General features: G+C 67.1%; 1 protein-coding gene across 1 annotated transcript; it reads left to right on the top strand.

The window, feature by feature from the left end:
* The first annotated feature begins 30 nt into the window (after positions 1 to 30).
* RELA (RELA proto-oncogene, NF-kB subunit) lies at positions 31 to 17326 on the top strand. Its single transcript, XM_075135218.1, has 11 exons — positions 31 to 161; positions 448 to 492; positions 1089 to 1237; positions 2472 to 2620; positions 5035 to 5126; positions 8246 to 8374; positions 10825 to 10929; positions 13167 to 13379; positions 15217 to 15297; positions 16276 to 16361; positions 16831 to 17326. Exons 1-11 carry the CDS (start codon positions 152 to 154, stop codon positions 17107 to 17109), a joined length of 1338 nt encoding a protein of 445 aa, XP_074991319.1. The 5' UTR covers positions 31 to 151; the 3' UTR covers positions 17110 to 17326.
* The last annotated feature ends 91 nt before the right edge of the window (positions 17327 to 17417 follow it).

Here is a 17417-nt window from a genome sequence, read left to right as displayed (position 1 = left end):
GGAGGCGGGGCCTTCCCGGCAGCCGCGGTCACGTGGGGCAGCGGCGGCGCTTCCGCAAGCGGCGGCGCGATCGTGTCGCCTCCCCCCCCCTCCCCCTTCCCCCCGGTGTCCCCGGGACCCCCCCGGTGTGTCCCCTCCCCCCCCCCCCGCCATGGAGGACGGTGAGTCCCTCCCCCTCCTTATTTTGGGGGGGGATCCCCCTTTTTTCCCCTCCTTCCTCCCCCCCGCCGGGAAAGCGGGGGCCGTCAGTAGGTTCCAGGGTTAACGCGGGAGCGAGGGCGCTTTAAGGGGGGAGGGGGGGCGTTAAAAGGGGGGAGGGGCGTTCAAGGGGGGGGTGTTAAGGCGGGGGGGGTGTTAAGGCGGGGGGGGCTCCTTAGAGAGGCTGAAGGGATTTGGGGGCCCCCCCCCACGTGACACCACGCCCCCCCTTCCCCCCCCCCCCTCCAGTGACCCCCCCGGATCTTCTGCCCTTCCTCATGCAGCAGGACTGGGGTGAGTGGGGGGGCAGGGGGGGGGGCTGGGGTACCTATGGGGGGGATGTCCCCTATGGGGTGGGGTGTTCTCTATGGGGGGGTCACGTGGGTCCCCTATGGAGGGGGCGTCCCCTATGGGGGGGTCACCTGGTCACTGGGTCCCCTATGTGGGGTTGTGGGGGGTCCCCTGGATGCCTGGGTCCCCTATGGGGGAGGGTCACGTGGGTCCCCTATGGGGGGGTGTGTGGGGGCTCCCCTATGGGGGTCACCTGGATGCCTGGGTCCCCTATGGGGGGGGGTCACCCAGGTCCCCTATGGGGGGGTCACCTGGGTCCCCTATGGAAGGGGGGGGTCACCCAGGTCCCGTATGGGGAGTCACGTGGGTCAATTGGGGGGGGGGGCCCCCTATGGGAGGGGTCCCCTATGGGGGGGGGGGTCACCCGGGTCCCTTATGGGGGGGTCACCTGGGTCCCCTATGGAAGGGGGGGGTCACCCAGGTCCCGTATGGGGAGTCACGTGGGTCAATTGGGGGGGGGGCCCTATGGGAGGGGTCCCCTATGGGGGGGGGGGGTCACCCGGGTCCCCTATGGGGGGGTCACCCGGGTGCCCCGGCAGAGGCGGGGGGGGCCGCCCCCTTCGTGGAGATCCTGGAGCAGCCGAAGCCGCGGGGGATGCGATTCCGCTACAAATGCGAGGGGCGCTCGGCCGGCAGCATCCCCGGGGAGCACAGCACCGACACCACCAAGACCCACCCCGCCATCCGCGTGAGTCTCCCAGTATAGACCAGTAGAAACCAGTACGAAACAAGGGAAACCAGTAGAGACCAGTATGCACCCGTAGCTGCCCCTCTGACCCCTCCCAGGGCCCCCCGGTGTCCCTATGCCTGGGGAGCACAGCACCGACACCACCAAGACCCCACCCCGCCACCCCCATGAGCCTCCCAGTAGAAACCGGTATAAAAGAAAATAAACCAGTATAGACCAGTGTGCACCGGTGCCTGCCCAGGAACCCCCTCCGCCCCTCGCAAAGCCCCCCCAGTGCGCCCATCACCGGGGAGCACAGCACCCACCCCACCAAGACCCCACCCCACCATCCCCGTGAGCCTCCCAGTAGAAACCAGTAGAAACCAGTAGAAACCAGTATGCACCAGTACCTGCCCAGGACCTCCCCCAACCCCTGCCAGGGCTCCCCTGGTGTCCCTATGCCTGGGGTGCACAGCACCCACCCCACTAAGAACCACCCCACCATCTGCGTGAGTTTCCCAGTATAAAGCACTATAAACCAGTGTAAAACATCGTAAACCAGTATAGACCAATATGTGCTGGTGCCTGCTCAGGAACCCCCCCTGCCCCTCCCAAAGCCCCCCCAGTGCCCCCATCCCCGGGCAGCACAGCACCCACCCCACCAAGACCCCACCCCGCCATCCGCATGAGCCTCCCAGTAGAAACCAGTATAAAAGGAAATAAACCAGTATAGACCAGTATGCACCGGTGCCTGCCCAGGAACCCCCTCCGCCCCTCCCAAAGCCCCCTAGGTGCCCCCATCCCCGGGCAGCACAGCACCCACCCCACCAAGACCCATCCCACCATCTGCGTGAGTTTCCCAGTATAAAGCGCTATAAACCAGTGTAAAGCATTGTAAACCAGTATAGACCAATATACACTGGTGCCTGCTCAGGAACCCCCCCCACCCCTCCCAAAGCCCCCCCAGTGCCCCCATCCCCGGGCAGCACAGCACCCACCCCACCAAGACCCCACCCCGCCATCCGCATGAGCCTCCCAGTAGAAACCAGTATAAAAGAAAATAAACCAGTATAGACCAGTATGCACCGGTGCCTGCCCAGGAACCCCCCCCACCCCTCCCAAAGCCCCCTAGGTGCCCCCATCCCCGGGCAGCACAGCACCCACCCCACCAAGACCCCACCCCGCCATCCCCCTGAGCCTCCCAGTAAAAACCAGTAGAAACCAGTATAAACCAGTATGTTTTCCCCCGTTCCAGGTGAACAACTACCGGGGTCCCGGGCGCGTGCGGGTGTCGCTGGTGACGAAGGACCCCCCCCACCGCCCCCACCCCCACGAGCTGGTGGGCAAGGACTGCCGGGACGGCTACTACGAGGCCGAGCTGCCCCCCGAGCACAACGTCCACAGGTGGGGGGGGCGGGGCCCCCCAAATCTATAGGGGACCCCCCCCAAATGTATAGGGGACTCCCCCGATGTGTAGGGACCCCTCCCCAAATGCGTAGGTGCATCTGTAAATATATACGGTGATCTTCCAAATATAAAAGGTGGCATCCCCCCCCCTGGGTGCCTGGGTCCCTCCCCCCAGGTGCCTGGGAACCCCGCCCAAATCTATAGGGGACCCTCCCCAAATGTATAGGGGACACCCCCGTTGTGTAGGGACGCCCCCCCCAAATGTGTAGGGGGATCTCCAAATATATAGGGTCATTCTCCAAATATATAGGGTATCCCCCCCCCCAGATGCCTGGGTCCCTCCCCCCAGGTGCCTGGGACCCCAAATGTATAGGTGACCCCCCCAAATGTATAGGGGGACGCCCAATTGTATAGAGTGTTCTTCCAAATATATAGGGTGTCCCTCCCCCCGGATGCCTGGGTCCCTCCCCCCAGGTGCCTGGGAACCCCGCCCAAATCTATAGGGGACCCTCCCCAAATGTATAGGGGACACCCCCGTTGTGTAGGGACGCCCCCCCCAAATATGTAGGGGGATCTCCAAATATGTAGGGTCATTCTCCAAATATATAGGGTATCCCCCCCCCCGGATGCCTGGGTCCCTCCCCCCAGGTGCCTGGGACCCCAAATGTATAGGGAACCCCGCCCAAATGTATAGGGGGACACCCAATTGTATAGGGTGTTCTTCCAAATATATAGGGTATCCCCCCCCCCGGATGCCTGGGTCCCTCCCCCCAGGTGCCTGGGTCCCCAAATGTATAGGGGGACTCCCACAAATGTATAGGATGACCCCCTCAAACGTATAGGGGACTCCCTAAATATATAGGGGGACCCCCTAAATATATAGGGTGTCCCCCCCAGATGTCTGGGTCCCTCTCTCCAGATGCCTGGGATGCCAAATGTATAGGGGACCCCTCTCAAATGTATAGGGGACCCCCCCAAATGTATAGAGGGACCCCCCAAATGTGTAGGGGGACCCCCAAATGTATAGGATGATCCTCCAAATATATAGGGTGTCTCCCGCCCCGGATGCCTGGGACCCCAAATGTATAGGGGGACCCCCCAAATATATAGGGTGTCCCCCCCCAGATGCCTGGGTCCCTCCCCCCAGGTGCCTGGGACCCCACATGTATAGGGGACCCCCCCAATATATAGGGGTGCCCCCCAAATGTATAGGGTGACCCCCCAAATATATAGGGTGTCCCCCCCCAGATGCCTGGGTCCCTCCCCCCAGGTGCCAGGGACCCGAAATGTATAGGGGACCCCCCCAATATATAGGAGTCCCCCCCAAATGTATAGGGTGCTCCCCCAAATATATAGGGTGTCCCCCCCCAGATGCCTGGGTCCCTCCCCCCAGGTGCCAGGGACCCCAAATGTATAGGGGACCCCCCCAATATATAGGAGTCCCCCCCAAATGTATAGGGTGCTCCCCCAAATATATAGGGTGTCCCCCCCCAGATGCCTGGGTCCCTCCCCCCAGGTGCCAGGGACCCGAAATGTATAGGGGACCCCCCCAATATATAGGAGTCCCCCCCAAATGTATAGGGTGCTCCCCCAAATATATAGGGTGTCCCCCCCCAGATGCCTGGGTCCCTCCCCCCAGGTGCCAGGGACCCGAAATGTATAGGGGACCCCCCCAATATATAGGAGTCCCCCCCAAATGTATAGGGTGCTCCCCCAAATATATAGGGTGTCCCCCCCCAGATGCCTGGGTCCCTCCCCCCAGGTGCCAGGGACCCCAAATGTATAGGGGACCCCCCCAATATATAGGAGTCCCCCCCAAATGTATAGGGTGCTCCCCCAAATATATAGGGTGTCCCCCCCCAGATGCCTGGGTCCCTCCCCCCAGGTGCCAGGGACCCGAAATGTATAGGGGACCCCCCCAATATATAGGAGTCCCCCCCAAATGTATAGGGTGCTCCCCCAAATATATAGGGTGTCCCCCCCCAGATGCCTGGGTCCCTCCCCCCAGGTGCCAGGGACCCCAAATGTATAGGGGACCCCCCCAATATATAGGAGTCCCCCCCAAATGTATAGGGTGCTCCCCCAAATATATAGGGTGTCCCCCCCCAGATGCCTGGGTCCCTCCCCCCAGGTGCCAGGGACCCCAAATGTATAGGGGACCCCCCCAATATATAGGAGTCCCCCCCAAATGTATAGGGTGCTCCCCCAAATATATAGGGTGTCCCCCCCAGATGCCTGGGTCCCTCCCCCCAGGTGCCAGGGACCCCAAATGTATAGGGGACCCCCCCAATATATAGGGGTCCCCCCCAAATGTATAGGGTGACCCCCCAAATGTATAGGGTGCCCCCCGGGTGCCTGGGTCCCCCCCCCCCCCGTATAGGATCCATACTGACCCCCCGTTTTGGGGCCAGTTTCCAGAATTTGGGGATTCAGTGCGTGAAGAAACGGGAGCTGGAAGCGGCCGTGGCCGAGCGGATCCGCACCAATAACAACCCCTTCAACGGTACTGGGAGGACTGGGAGCACTGGGAGGGGGGCTGGGGGTTACTGGGAGGGCCTGGGGGTTACTGGGAGGGGGCCTGGGGGTTACTGGGAGGGCTGGGAGCACTGGGAGGGGGGCTGGGGGTTACTGGGAGGGGGACTGGGGGTAACTGAGAGGGACTGGGGGTTACTGGGAGGGCTGGGAGCACTGGGAGGGGGTCTGGGGGTTACTGGGAGGGGGACTGGGGGTAACTGAGAGGGACTGGGGGTTACTGGGAGGGGGCCTGGGGGTTACTGGGAGGACTGGGAGCACTGGGAGGGGGGCTGGGGGTTTCTGGGAGGGGGACTGGGGGTAACTGAGAGGGACTGGGGGTTACTGGGAGGGCTGGGAGCACTGGGAGGGGGTCTGGGGGTTACTGGGAGGGGGACTGGGGGTTACTGAGAGGGACTGGGGGTTACTGGGAGGGCTGGGAGCACTGGGAGGGGGTCTGGGGGTTACTGGGAGGGGGACTGGGGGTAACTGAGAGGGACTGGGGGTTACTGGGAGGGGGCCTGGGGGTTACTGGGAGGACTGGGAGCACTGGGAGGGGGGCTGGGGGTTTCTGGGAGGGGGACTGGGGGTTACTGAGAGGGACTGGGGGTTACTGGGAGGGCTGGGAGCACTGGGAGGGGGTCTGGGGGTTACTGGGAGGGGGACTGGGGGTTACTGAGAGGGACTGGGGGTTACTGGGAGGGCTGGGAGCACTGGGAGGGGGTCTGGGGGTTACTGAGGGGGACTGGGGGTTACTGGGAGGACTGGAAGCACTGAGACGGGGACTGGGGGTTACTGGGAGGACTGGAAGCACTGAGACGGGGACTGGGGGTAACTGAGAGGGACTGGGGGTTACTGGGAGGGCTGGGAGCACTGGGAGGGGGTCTGGGGGTTACTGGGAGGGGTACTGGGGGTTACTGAGAGGGACTGGGGGTTACTGGGAGGGCTGGGAGCACTGGGAGGGGTGCTGGGGGTTACTAGGAGGGACCGGGGGTTACTGGGACGGCTGGGAGCACTGGGAGGGGGTCTGGGGGTTACTAGGAGAGACTGGGGGTTACTGGGAGGGCTGGGAGCACTGGGAGGGGGACTGGGGGTTACTGGGAGAGGGACTGGGGGTTTCTGAGAGGGACTGGGGGTTGCTGGGAGGGCTGGGAGAACTGGGAGGGGGACTGGGGGTTACTGAGGGGGACTGGGGGTTACTGGGAGGACTGGAAGCACTGAGACGGGGACTGGGGGTTACTGGGAGGGACTGGGGGTTACTGGGAGGGGGTCTGGGGGTTACTGGGAGGGGGTCTGGGGGTTACTGGGAGAGGGACTGGGGGTTTCTGAGAGGGACTGGGGGTTACTGGGAGGGGTACTGGGGGTTACTGAGAGGGACTGGGGGTTACTGGGAGGGCTGGGAGCACTGGGAGGGGGTCTGGGGGTTACTGGGAGGGGGACTGGGGGTAACTGAGAGGGACTGGGGGTTACTGGGAGGGCTGGGAGCACTGGGAGGGGGACTGGGGGTTACTGGGAGGACTGGAAGCACTGAGAGGGGGACTGGGGGTTACTGGGAGGGCTGGGAGTACTGGGAGGGGGGCTATTGGTTACTGGGAGGACTGGGAGCACTGGGAGGGGGACTGGGAATTACTGGGAGAGACTGGGGGTTACTGGGAGGGACTGGGAGTTGTTGGGAGATGATGTCACGGATATTGGGAGGGTTACTGGGAGCACCACAGGGTGCTAGGGGCTTACTGGGAGGTTACTGGGGGCTTACTGGGAGGTTACTGGGGGTCCCAGGGAGGTTACCAGTAGGGCCGGGGTTGTTACTGGAAGGCACTGGGGGTTACTGGGAGCACCAGATGGTACTGGGGGCTTACTGGGAGGTTACTGGGGGCTTACTGGGAGGTTACTGGGGGTGCCAGGGAGGTTGCTGGGGAGGCCGGGGTTGTTACTGGAAGGCACTGGGTGTTACTGGGAGCACCAGATGGTACTGGGGGTGCCAGGGAGGTGACTGGGGAGGCCGGGGTTGTTACTGGAAGGCACTGGGGGTTACTGGGAGCACCAGATGGTACTGGGGGTGCCAGGGAGGTGACTGGGGAGGCCGGGGTCGTTACTGGGAGGCACTGGGGGTTGCTGGTGGGGACTGGGGGGGTCCCTGGGGGTGTTGCTGGGGGTGCCAGGGAGGTGACTGGCGAGGCCGGGGTTGTTACTGGAAGGCACTGGGTGTTACTGGGAGCACCAGATGGTACTGGGGGTGCCAGGGAGGTGACTGGGGAGGCCGGGGTTGTTACTGGGAGGCACTGGGGGTTGCTGGGGGGGCCGGGGGGGTGCCTGGGGGGTGCGGGCCCCCTGGGGCGTCACTGGTGGCACTGGTGGCAGTGGTGGTCCCTGGTGGGCACTGGTGGCACTGGTGGCAGTGGTGGGCCCTGGTGGTCCCTGGTGGCCCTGGTGGTCCCTGGTGGCACTGGTGGCCCCGGTGGCCCCGGTGCTCACTGGTGGCCCCGGTGGCCCTGGTGCTCACTGGTGGCCCTGGTGCTCACTGGTGGCCCTGGTGGCCCCGGTGGCCCTGGTGCTCACTGGTGGCCCCGGTGGCCCCGGTGGCCCCGGTGGCCCTGGTGCTCACTGGTGGCCCTGGTGGCCCTGGTGGCCCTGGTGGCCCCGGTGCTCACTGGTGCTCACTGGTGGCCCTGGTGCTCACGGGTGGCCCCGGTGGCCCCGGTGCTCACGGGTGGCCCCGGTGCTCACGGGTGGCCCCGGTGGCCCCGGTGGCCCCGGTGCTCACTGGTGGTCACTGGTGCTCACTGGTGCTCACTGGTGGTCACTGGTGGTCACTGGTGGTGGCCCTGGTGGTCACTGGTGGTCACTGGTGGCACTGGTGGCACTGGTGGTCACTGGTGGTCACTGGTGGCCCCGGCGCTCACTGGTGGCCCCGGTGGCCCTGGTGCTCACTGGTGGTCACTGGTGGCCCTGGTGGCCCCGGTGCTCACTGGTGGTCACTGGTGGTCACTGGTGGCCCCGGTGGCCCTGGTGCTCACTGGTGGTCACTGGTGGTCACTGGTGGTGGTCACTGGTGGTCACTGGTGGCCCCGGTGGCCCCGGCGCTCACGGTGGCCCCGCTGTGCCCGGCAGTGCCGGCGGAGCAGCGCGGGGGCGAGTACGACCTGAGCGCGGTGCGGCTCTGCTTCCAGGTGTGGGTGCGGGGCCCGGGGGGGCTGCGGGCCCTGCCCCCCGTCCTCTCCCAGCCCGTCTACGACAACCGTGAGTGCCCCCCACCCCCGGGGCCCCCCCAAACCCCCCCGGGGCCCCCCCGAACCCCCTGGGGCCTCCCCAACCCCCCGGGGCCCCCCCAAACCCCAGGGCCCCTCCAAACCCCCCCAGGGCCTCCCCGAACCCCCCCGGGGCCCCCCCGAACTCCAGGGCCCCTCCAACCCCCCCCAGGGCCCCCCCGAACCCCAGGACACCCCCAACCCCCCCCAGGGCCCCCCCGAACCCCCCAGAGCCCCCCCAAACCCCAGGGCCCCCCTAGGGCCCCCCAGAAACCCCCCAGGGCCCCCCCGAACCCCCGACACCCCCAGAGCCCCCCCAGGGCCCCACCGAACCCCCCCAGGGCTCCCCCAAACCCCAGGGCCCCCCCCGAACCCCTGACACCCCCAGAGCCCCCCCAGGGCCCCCCCGAACCCCCAGGGCTCCCCCAAACCCCAGGGGCCCCCCAGAGCCCCCCCAAACCACCCAGAGCCCCCCCCAGACCCCATATAGACCCCCCATAGCCCCCCCAGAAGCCCCATAACCCCCCCCAACCCCCCCAAACCCCTCCATAGCCCCCCCCAGACCCCATATAGACCCCCCATAGCCCCCCCAGACCCCCCCTAGCCCCCCCAAACCCCCCCAAACCCTTCCATAGCCCCCCAGAACCCCCGTAGCCCCCCCCAGACCCCATATAGCCCCTCCCAGATCCCCCCACAGCCCCCCCTAGACCCCATATAGACCCCCCATAGGCCCCCCCAGACCTCCCGTAGCCCCCCTAGACCCCCCATAGCCCCCCCGAGACCCCTCATAGCCCCCCCAGACACCCCTAAACCCTTCCATAGCCCCCCCAGACCCCCCATAGCCCCCCCCCAGACACCCCCAGACCCCTTGTAGCCCCCCTAAACCCTTCCATAGCCCCCCCAGGGCCCCCATAGCCCCTCCCAGATTCCCCCATAGCCCCCCCCGAGACCCCCCATAGCCCCCATAGCCCCCCCAAACCCCCCTAAACCCTTCCATAGCCCCCCCAGACCCCCCCATAGCCCCCCCCAGACCTCCCCATAGCCCCCCCAGACCCCCCATAGCCCCCCCAACACCCCCTAAACCCTTCCATAGCCCCCCCAGACCCCCTATAGCCCCCCCACCCCCCCCAACCCCCCCCATAGCCCCCCCCAGACCCCATATAGCCCCTCCCAGATCCCCCCACAGCCCCCCCTAGACCCCATATAGACCCCCCATAGGCCCCCCCAGACCTCCCGTAGCCCCCCTAGACCCCCCATAGCCCCCCCGAGACCCCTCATAGCCCCCCCAGACACCCCTAAACCCTTCCATAGCCCCCCCAGACCCCCCATAGCCCCCCCCCAGACACCCCCAGACCCCTTGTAGCCCCCCTAAACCCTTCCATAGCCCCCCCAGGGCCCCCATAGCCCCTCCCAGATTCCCCCATAGCCCCCCCCGAGACCCCCCATAGCCCCCATAGCCCCCCCAAACCCCCCTAAACCCTTCCATAGCCCCCCCAGACCCCCCCATAGCCCCCCCAGACCTCCCCATAGCCCCCCCAGACCCCCCATAGCCCCCCCAACACCCCCTAAACCCTTCCATAGCCCCCCCAGACCCCCTATAGCCCCCCCACCCCCCCCAACCCCCCCCATAGCCCCCCCAGACCCCATATAGCCCCTCCCAGATCCCCCCACAGCCCCCCCTAGACCCCATATAGACCCCCCATAGGCCCCCCCAGACCTCCCGTAGCCCCCCTAGACCCCCCCATAGCCCCCCCGAGACCCCTTATAGCCCCCCCAGACACCCCTAAACCCTTCCACAGCCCCCCCAGGGCCCCCATAGCCCCTCCCAGATTCCCCCATAGCTCCCCCGAGACCGCCCATAGCCCCCATAGCCCCCCAACCCCCCTAAACCCTTCCATAGCCCCCCCAGGGCCCCCATAGTCCCTCCCAGATTCCCCCATAGCCCCCCCGAGACCCCCATAGCCCCCCCAAACCCCCCTAAACCCTTCCATAGCCCCCCCCAGACCCCCCCATAGCCCCCCCCTAGACCCCCCTAGCCCCCCCAAACCCCCCTAAACCCTTCCATAGCCCCCCCCAGACCCCGTATAGGCCCCCCAGACCCCCCCATAGCCCCCCCTTACACCCCCCATAGCCCCCCAAACCCCCCCTAAACCCTTCCATAGCCCCCCCATAGCCCCCCCCGAGACCCCCCAGACCCCCCATAGCCCCCCCACCCCCCCAAACCCCCCCATAGCCCCCCCCAGACCCCATATAACCCCCCAGACCCTCCCATAGCAGCCCCCCCCCTCCCCCAGACACCCCCAGACTTCTGTCACCCCCCGGGGCTCTATGTCACCCTGTGCCACCCCAGGTCACCCCGTGTGGCTCTGTGTCACCCAGTGCCACCCCCCCGACCCCCCCCCATCCCCCCGTGACCCCCCCCGTGACCCCCCCCGTCCCCAGGGGCCCCCAGCACGGCCGAGCTGCGGATCTGCCGGGTGAACCGGAACTCGGGGAGCTGCCGGGGGGGGGACGAGATCTTCCTGCTCTGCGACAAGGTCCAGAAAGGTCAGGGCACGACCCCCCCAAAAACCTGGGGGGCCCCCCAACACCTGGGGGGCCCCCCAAAACACCTGGGTCCCCCCCAGGTCCCCCCCAGAGTCCTTGAATGCCTGCGGGTCCCCCCACGTACCTGGGTCCCCCTCCCCGATCACCTGGGTACCCCCCTGGCACCTGCCCCCCCCAATACTGGGGGGTCCCCCCCTGACACCTGGGGGTCCCCCCAAAACACCTGGGTCCCCCCCGGGTCCCCCCCAGAGTCCTTGAATGCCTGTGGGTCCCCCCACGTACCTGGGTCCCCCTCCCCGATCACCTGGGTACCCCCCTGGCACCTGACCCCCCCAAAAACCTGGGGGTCCCCCCCCGACACCTGGGGGTCCCCCAAAACACCTGGGTCCCCCGCAGAGTCCTGGGTCCCCCCAACACCTGGGTGTCCCCCCAACACCAGCCCCCCCCCTCCAAACCTGCCCCCCCCCAAACCTGGCTCCCCCAACACCTGGGTCCCCCCAAATCTGGGTCCCCCCAAACCTGGGTCCGCCCCCCAACACCTGCCCCCCCGCAACCTGTCCCCCTCAACATCTGCCCCCCCCCCCCAAACCTGCCCCCCCCCCCAAACCTGGCTCCCCCCAACACCTGCGTCCCCCCAAATCTGGGTCCCCCCAAACCTGGGTGTCCCCCCCCAACACCTGCCCCCCACAACCTGTCCCCCTCAACATCTGCCCCCCCCTCCCCCAAACCCGCCCCCCTCCCCCAAACCTGGCTCCCCCCAACACCTGGGTCCCCCCCAAATCTGGGTCCCCCCAACACCTGGGTCCGCCCCCCAACACCTGCCCCCCCCAAATCTGTGTCCCCCAAACCTGGCTCTCCCCAACACCTGGGTCCCCCCCAAATCTGGGTCCCCCAAACCTGGGTGTCCCCCCCCAACACCTGCCCCTGCAACCTGTCCCCCCCCAACATCTGCCCCCCCCAAACCTGCCCCCCCCCAAACTGGCTCCCCCCAACACCTGGGTCCCCCCCAAATCTGGGTCCCCCCAAACCTGGGTGTCCCCCCCCAACACCTGCCCCCCGCAACCTGTACCCCCAACATCTGCCCTCCCTGCAAACCTGCCCCCCCCCAAACCTGGCTCTCCCCAACACCTGGGTCCCCCCCAAATCTGGGTCCCCCCAACACCTGGGTCCGCCCCCAACACCCTGCCCCCCCCCCAAACCTGTCTCCCCCAACACCTGCCCCCCCCCAAATCTGGGTCCCCCCAAACCTGGCTCTCCCCAACACCTGGGTCCCCCCAAATCTGGGTCCCCCCAAACCTGGGTGTCCGCCCCCCAACACCTGCCCCCCTGCAACCTGTCCCCCCCCAACATCTGCCCCCCCCCCAAACCTGCCCCCCTCCCCCAAACCTGGCTCCCCCCAACACCTGGGTCCCCCCCAAATCTGGGTCCCCCCAAACCTGGGTCCGCCCCCCAACACCTGCCCCCCTGCAACCTGTCCCCCTCAACATCTGCCCCCCCCCCCAAACCTGCTCCCCCTCCCCCAAACCTGGCTCCCCCCAACACCTGGGTCCCCCCCAAATCTGGGTCCCCCCCAAACCTGGGTGTCCGCCCCCCAACACCTGGGTCCCCCCCAAATCTGGGTCCCCCAAACTGGGTGTCCCCCCCAACACCTGCCCCCCTGCAACCTGTCCCCCCATAACATCTGCCCCCCCTCCCCCAAACCTGGCTCCCCCCAACACCTGGGTCCCCCCCAAATCTGGGTCCCCCCCAAACCTGGTGTCCGCCCCCCAACACCTGGGTCCCCCCCAAATCTGGGTCCCCCAAACCTGGGTGTCCCCACCCAACACCTGCCCCCCTGCAACCTGTCCCCCTCAACATCTGCCCCCCCCCCAAACCTGCCCCCCCCCCAAACCTGTCTCCCCCAACACCTGGGTCCCCCCAAATCTGGGTCCCCCAAACCTGGGTGTCCCCCCCAACACCTGCCCCCCCGCAACCTGTACCCCCCAACATCTGCCCTCCCCGCAAACCTGCCCCCCCCCAAACCTGGCTCCCCGCAAACACCTGGGTCCCCCCCAAATCTGGCTCCCCCCAAAGCTGGGTCCGCCTCCCAACACCTGCCCCCCGCAACCTGTCCCCCTCAACATCTGCCCCCCCCCAAACCTGCCCCCCCCAAACCTGCCCCCCCAACCTGCCCCCCCCCAAACCTGCCCCCCCCAAACCTGCCCCCCCCAACACCTGCCCCCCTGCCCCCCCCCCAGAGGACATCGAGGTGCGGTTCTCGGCGGAGGGCTGGGAGGCGAAGGGCTCCTTCGCGCAGGCCGACGTCCACCGCCAGGTCGCCATCGTCTTCCGCACGCCCCCCTACCGCGAGCCGGCGCTGCGCCAGCCCGTCACCGTCCGCATGCAGCTGCAGCGGCCCTCCGACCGCCAGCGCAGCGAGCCCATGGACTTCCGCTACCTGCCCCACCACGGTACCGGGGGCCACAGGCGCAGCCCCCCGCCTCCTGGGGGGGCACCCACGGGGGGCTTTTGTCACCTGTGGGGTGGTCCTAGGCCCCTTGGGGTGCTCCTGCGGCCCTTTTGTCACCGTTGGGTGCTCCTGGATCCCCTTGGAGTGCTCCTGCGGCCCTTTTGTCACCGTTGGGGTGCTCCTGGATCCCCTTGGGGTGCTCCTGCGGCCCTTTTGTCACCATTGGGGTGCTCCTGGGGCCCCTTGGGGTGCTCCTGCGGCCTTTTGTCACCATTGGGTGCTCCTGGATCCCCTTGGGGTGCTCCTGGGGCCCTTTTGTCACCATTGGGGTGCTCCTGGATCCCCTTGGGTGCTCCTGGGGCCCTTTTGTCACCATTGGGTGCTCCTGGATCCCCTTGGGGTGCTCCCGGCCCTTTTGTCACCATTGGGGTGCTCCTGGATCCCCTTGGGGTGGTCCTGGGGCCCTTTTGTCACCCTGGGGGCACCCACAGGGGGCTTTTGTCACCCATGGGTGGGCCTGGGGCCCCTTGGGGTGCTCCTGCGGCCCTTTTGTCACCATTGGGGTGCTCCTGGATCCCCTTGGGGTGGTCCTGGGGCCCTTTTGTCCTTGGGGGTGGTCCTGGGCCCTTTTGTCACCCTGGGGGCACCCACAGGGGGCTTTTGTCACCCATGGGTGGGCCTGGGGCCCCTTGGGGTGCTCCTGCGGCCCTTTTGTCACCATTGGGGTGCTCCTGGGATCCCTTGGGGTGCTCCTGGGGCCCTTTTGTCACCGTTGGGGTGCTCCTGGATCCCCTTGGGGTGCTCCTGGGGCCCTTTTGTCACCGTTGGGGTGCTCCTGGATCCCCTTGGGGTGCTCCTGGGGCCCTTTTGTCACCATTGGGGTGCACCTGGATCCCCTTGGGGTGGGCCTGGGGCCCTTTTGTCACCCTGGGGGCACCCACAGGGGGCTTTTGTCACCCATGGGTGGGCCTGGGGCCCCTTGGGGTGCTCCTGGGGCCCTTTTGTCACCCTAGGGGCACCCACGGGGGGCTTTTGTCACCCATGGGTGGTCCTAGGGCCCCTTGGGGTGCTCCTGCGGCCCTTTTGTCACCATTGGGGTGCTCCTGGGTCCCCTTGGGGTGCTCCTGGGTCCCCTTTGTCACCCTGGGGGGACCCACGGGGGGCTTTTGTCACCCATGGGTGGTCCTGGGTCCCCTTGGGGTGCTCCTAGGGCCCTTTTGTCAGCCTTGGGGTGCTCCTGGGTCCCCTTGGGGTGGTCCTGGGGCCCTTTTGTCACCCTGGGGGGACCCATGGGGGGTTTTGTCACACTTGGGGTGCTCCTGGGTCCCCTTTGTCACCCTGGGGGACGCACGGGGGCTTTTGTCACCCGTGGGTGGTCCTAGGGCCCCTTGGGGTGCTCCTGGGGCCCTTTTGTCACCCTGGGGGCACCCGCGGGGGGCTTTTGTCACCCATGGGTGGTCCTGGGGCCCCTTGGGGTGCTCCTGGGGCCCTTTTGTCACCCTTGGGGTGCTCCTGGGGCCCCTTGGGGTGCTCCTGGGGCCCTTTTTGTCACCCTGGGGGCACCCACGGGGGGCTTTTGTCACCCATGGGTGGTCCTAGGGCCCCTTGGGGTGCTCCTGGGGCCCTTTTGTCACCCTTGAGGTGGTCCTGGGGCTCCTTGGGGTGCTCCTGGGTCCCTTTTGTCAGCCTTGGGGTGCTCCTGGGCCCCCTTGGGGTGCTCCCGGGTCCCTTTTGTCACCCTTGGGGCACCCCTGGGGCCAGTGTGACTGGGGTTATTGGGAGGGGTCACTGGGGATGTCTGCGAGGTAACTGGGAGGTAACTGGTGTGACTGGTGCAGGGGACCTGCAGTGCATTGAGGAGAAGCGCAAGCGCACCCGTGAGACCTTCCGCTCCTTCGTCCAGCGCAGCCCCCTGCCCGGTGCGGGACTGGGGGGTCCCTGGGGGGGTATTGGGGTCCCTGAGGGGATATTGGGGGTCCCTGGGGGATATTGGGGGCCCTGAGGAGGTCCGTGAGGGGATATTGGGGTTCTCTGAGGGGGTATTGGGGTCCTTGGGGGGGTATTGGGGGTTCCTGGGGGGTATTGGGGTCCCTGGGGGGTCCCTGAGGGGTATTGGGGGCCCTGAGGAGGTCCCTGAGGGGATATTGGGGTTCCCTGAGGGGGTATTGGGGTCCCTGGGGGGGTATTTGGGGCCCTGGGGGGTCCCTGAGGGGGTATTGGGGGTCCTGAGGGGGTATTGGGGTCCCTGGGGGGGGTATTGGGGGTCCTCGGGGGGTCCCTGAGGGGTATTGGGGGCCCTGAGGAGGGCCCTGAGGGGATATTGGGTTCCCTGAGGGGGTATTGGGGTCCCTGGGGGGGTATTGGGGGACCTCGGGGGTCCTGAGGGGTATTGGGGGCCCTGAGGAGGTCCCTGAGGGGTATTGGGGTCCCTGGGGGGATCTTGGGCAGTACTGGGGGGCCCTGGGCAGTATTTGGGGTTCCGTGGGAGAGTATTGAGGGCTTTGGGGCTCCCTAGGAGGGATATTGGGGTCCCCGGAGGGTCCCTGGGGGGGTATTGGAGGTTGCAGGGGTGTATTGGGGGGTCCCTGGGGGGGTATTGGGGGTCCCTGTGGGGTATGGGGGGTCCCTGGGGGGTCCTGGGGGTATTGGGCATCCCTGGGGGGGTACTGGGGGGTCCTGGGGGTCCTGGGGGGTATTGGGGGTCCCTGGGGAGTATTTGGGGTCCCCAAGGTGGGAGATTGGGGGTCCCCGGGGGGATATTTGGGTACACAGGGGGGTATTTGGTGTCTTGGGGGGGGGTATTGGGGTCCCTGGGGGATATTGGGGTCCCTGGGGGGTACTGGGGGGTCCCTGGGGGGTATTGGGGTCCCTGACGGTGCCCCCCCATTTCCCCCCAGGCCCGGCGCCCCCCGAGCCCCGGCCCCCCCGGCGCATCGCGGTGCCCACGCGGCCCCCCCGGCCCCCCAGCCCCCCCCCGCAATGGGTGAGCCTGGGGGGGGGGGGTAAAAAGGGGGGGGCTAATGGGGGGCAAAAAGGGGGTGGGGGGAAATTGGGGGGCTGGGGGGGGAAATGGGGCTTGGGGGGGCAAATTGGGGGGCTGGGGGGGCAAATGGGGGTAAATTGGGGGGCTGGGGGGGAAATGGGGCTTGGGGGGGCAAATTGGGGGGGCAAATTGGGGGGGCAAATGGGGGGGAAAAGGGGGGCAAATTGGGGCAAAAGGGGGGGTGGGGGGCAAATTGGGGGGGTGGGGGAAGTGGGGCTTGGGGGGGCAAATTGGGGGGGCAAATTGGGGGGCTGGGGGGCAAATGGGGGGAAAAGGGGGCAAATTGGGGGGCAAAAGGGAGGTGGGGGGCAGAAGGGGGGGCAAATTGGGGGGCAAAAGGGAGGTGGGGGGCAAATTGGGGGGCTGGAGGGGTTGAGCCCCCCCCTTACCCCTTCCCCCCCCCCCTCAGCTCTCCCCCCAGCCCCCTCCTTCTCTTTTGGGGGGCTGTTGGGGGGCCCCCCCCCCGAACCGGAGCCCCTGGCCGAGGCCCTGCTGCAGCTGCAGTTCGAAGAGGGGGCCCCCCCCAGGAGGGGGAGGGGGCAGCGGAGGGGGGGGAGCCCCCCCTTTGGATTTCGGGGCGCTTTTGGGGGACCCCCCTTTCCCCCCCCTCGATACCATTAACCCCGCCGACGTCCAACGTTTATTGGGCCCCCCGAACCCTCCTCAGCTTTTGGGACCCCCCCCCTGATTTTGGAGGGGGGGCTTCTGATTTCGGGGGGGGCCCCCAAGATTTTGGGGGGGCCCCCCAAGATTTTGGGGCTCCCCCCATGCTGATGTCATACCCCGAAGCCATCGCTCGCTTGGTGCAGAGTCAACCCCCGGCGGGGGGGGCCCCGAAATTGGGGGGGTCCCCAGTTGGGGGGGGGTCCTGAGTTGGGGGGGGGACCTGATTTGGGGGGGGGGGGCCCCGCCGAGGACTCGCTGCCCTCCCTGGGGGACCTGGACTTCAGCGCCTTCCTCAGCCAGTTCCCTTCTTCCTAACTGGAGGGACTGGGA

This window comes from Calonectris borealis, chromosome 37 (genome assembly GCF_964195595.1).
Source record: "Calonectris borealis chromosome 37, bCalBor7.hap1.2, whole genome shotgun sequence".
Lineage (NCBI taxonomy): Eukaryota > Metazoa > Chordata > Aves > Procellariiformes > Procellariidae > Calonectris > Calonectris borealis.
Note: the sequence above shows the minus strand (reverse complement) of the source record. Positions and strands in the feature narration are given on the sequence as shown.

What these genes read in the sequence shown, in the direction of transcription:
- RELA (XM_075135218.1), top strand. An exon ending in AGACCCACCCCGCCATCCGC is followed by an intron (nt 1,238 to 2,471) that starts GTGAGTCTCCCA and finishes CCCCCGTTCCAG; the next exon opens with GTGAACAACTACCGGGGTCC. An exon ending in CCAGCCCCCCCCCGCAATGG is followed by an intron (nt 16,362 to 16,830) that starts GTGAGCCTGGGG and finishes CCCCCCCCTCAG; the next exon opens with CTCTCCCCCCAGCCCCCTCC.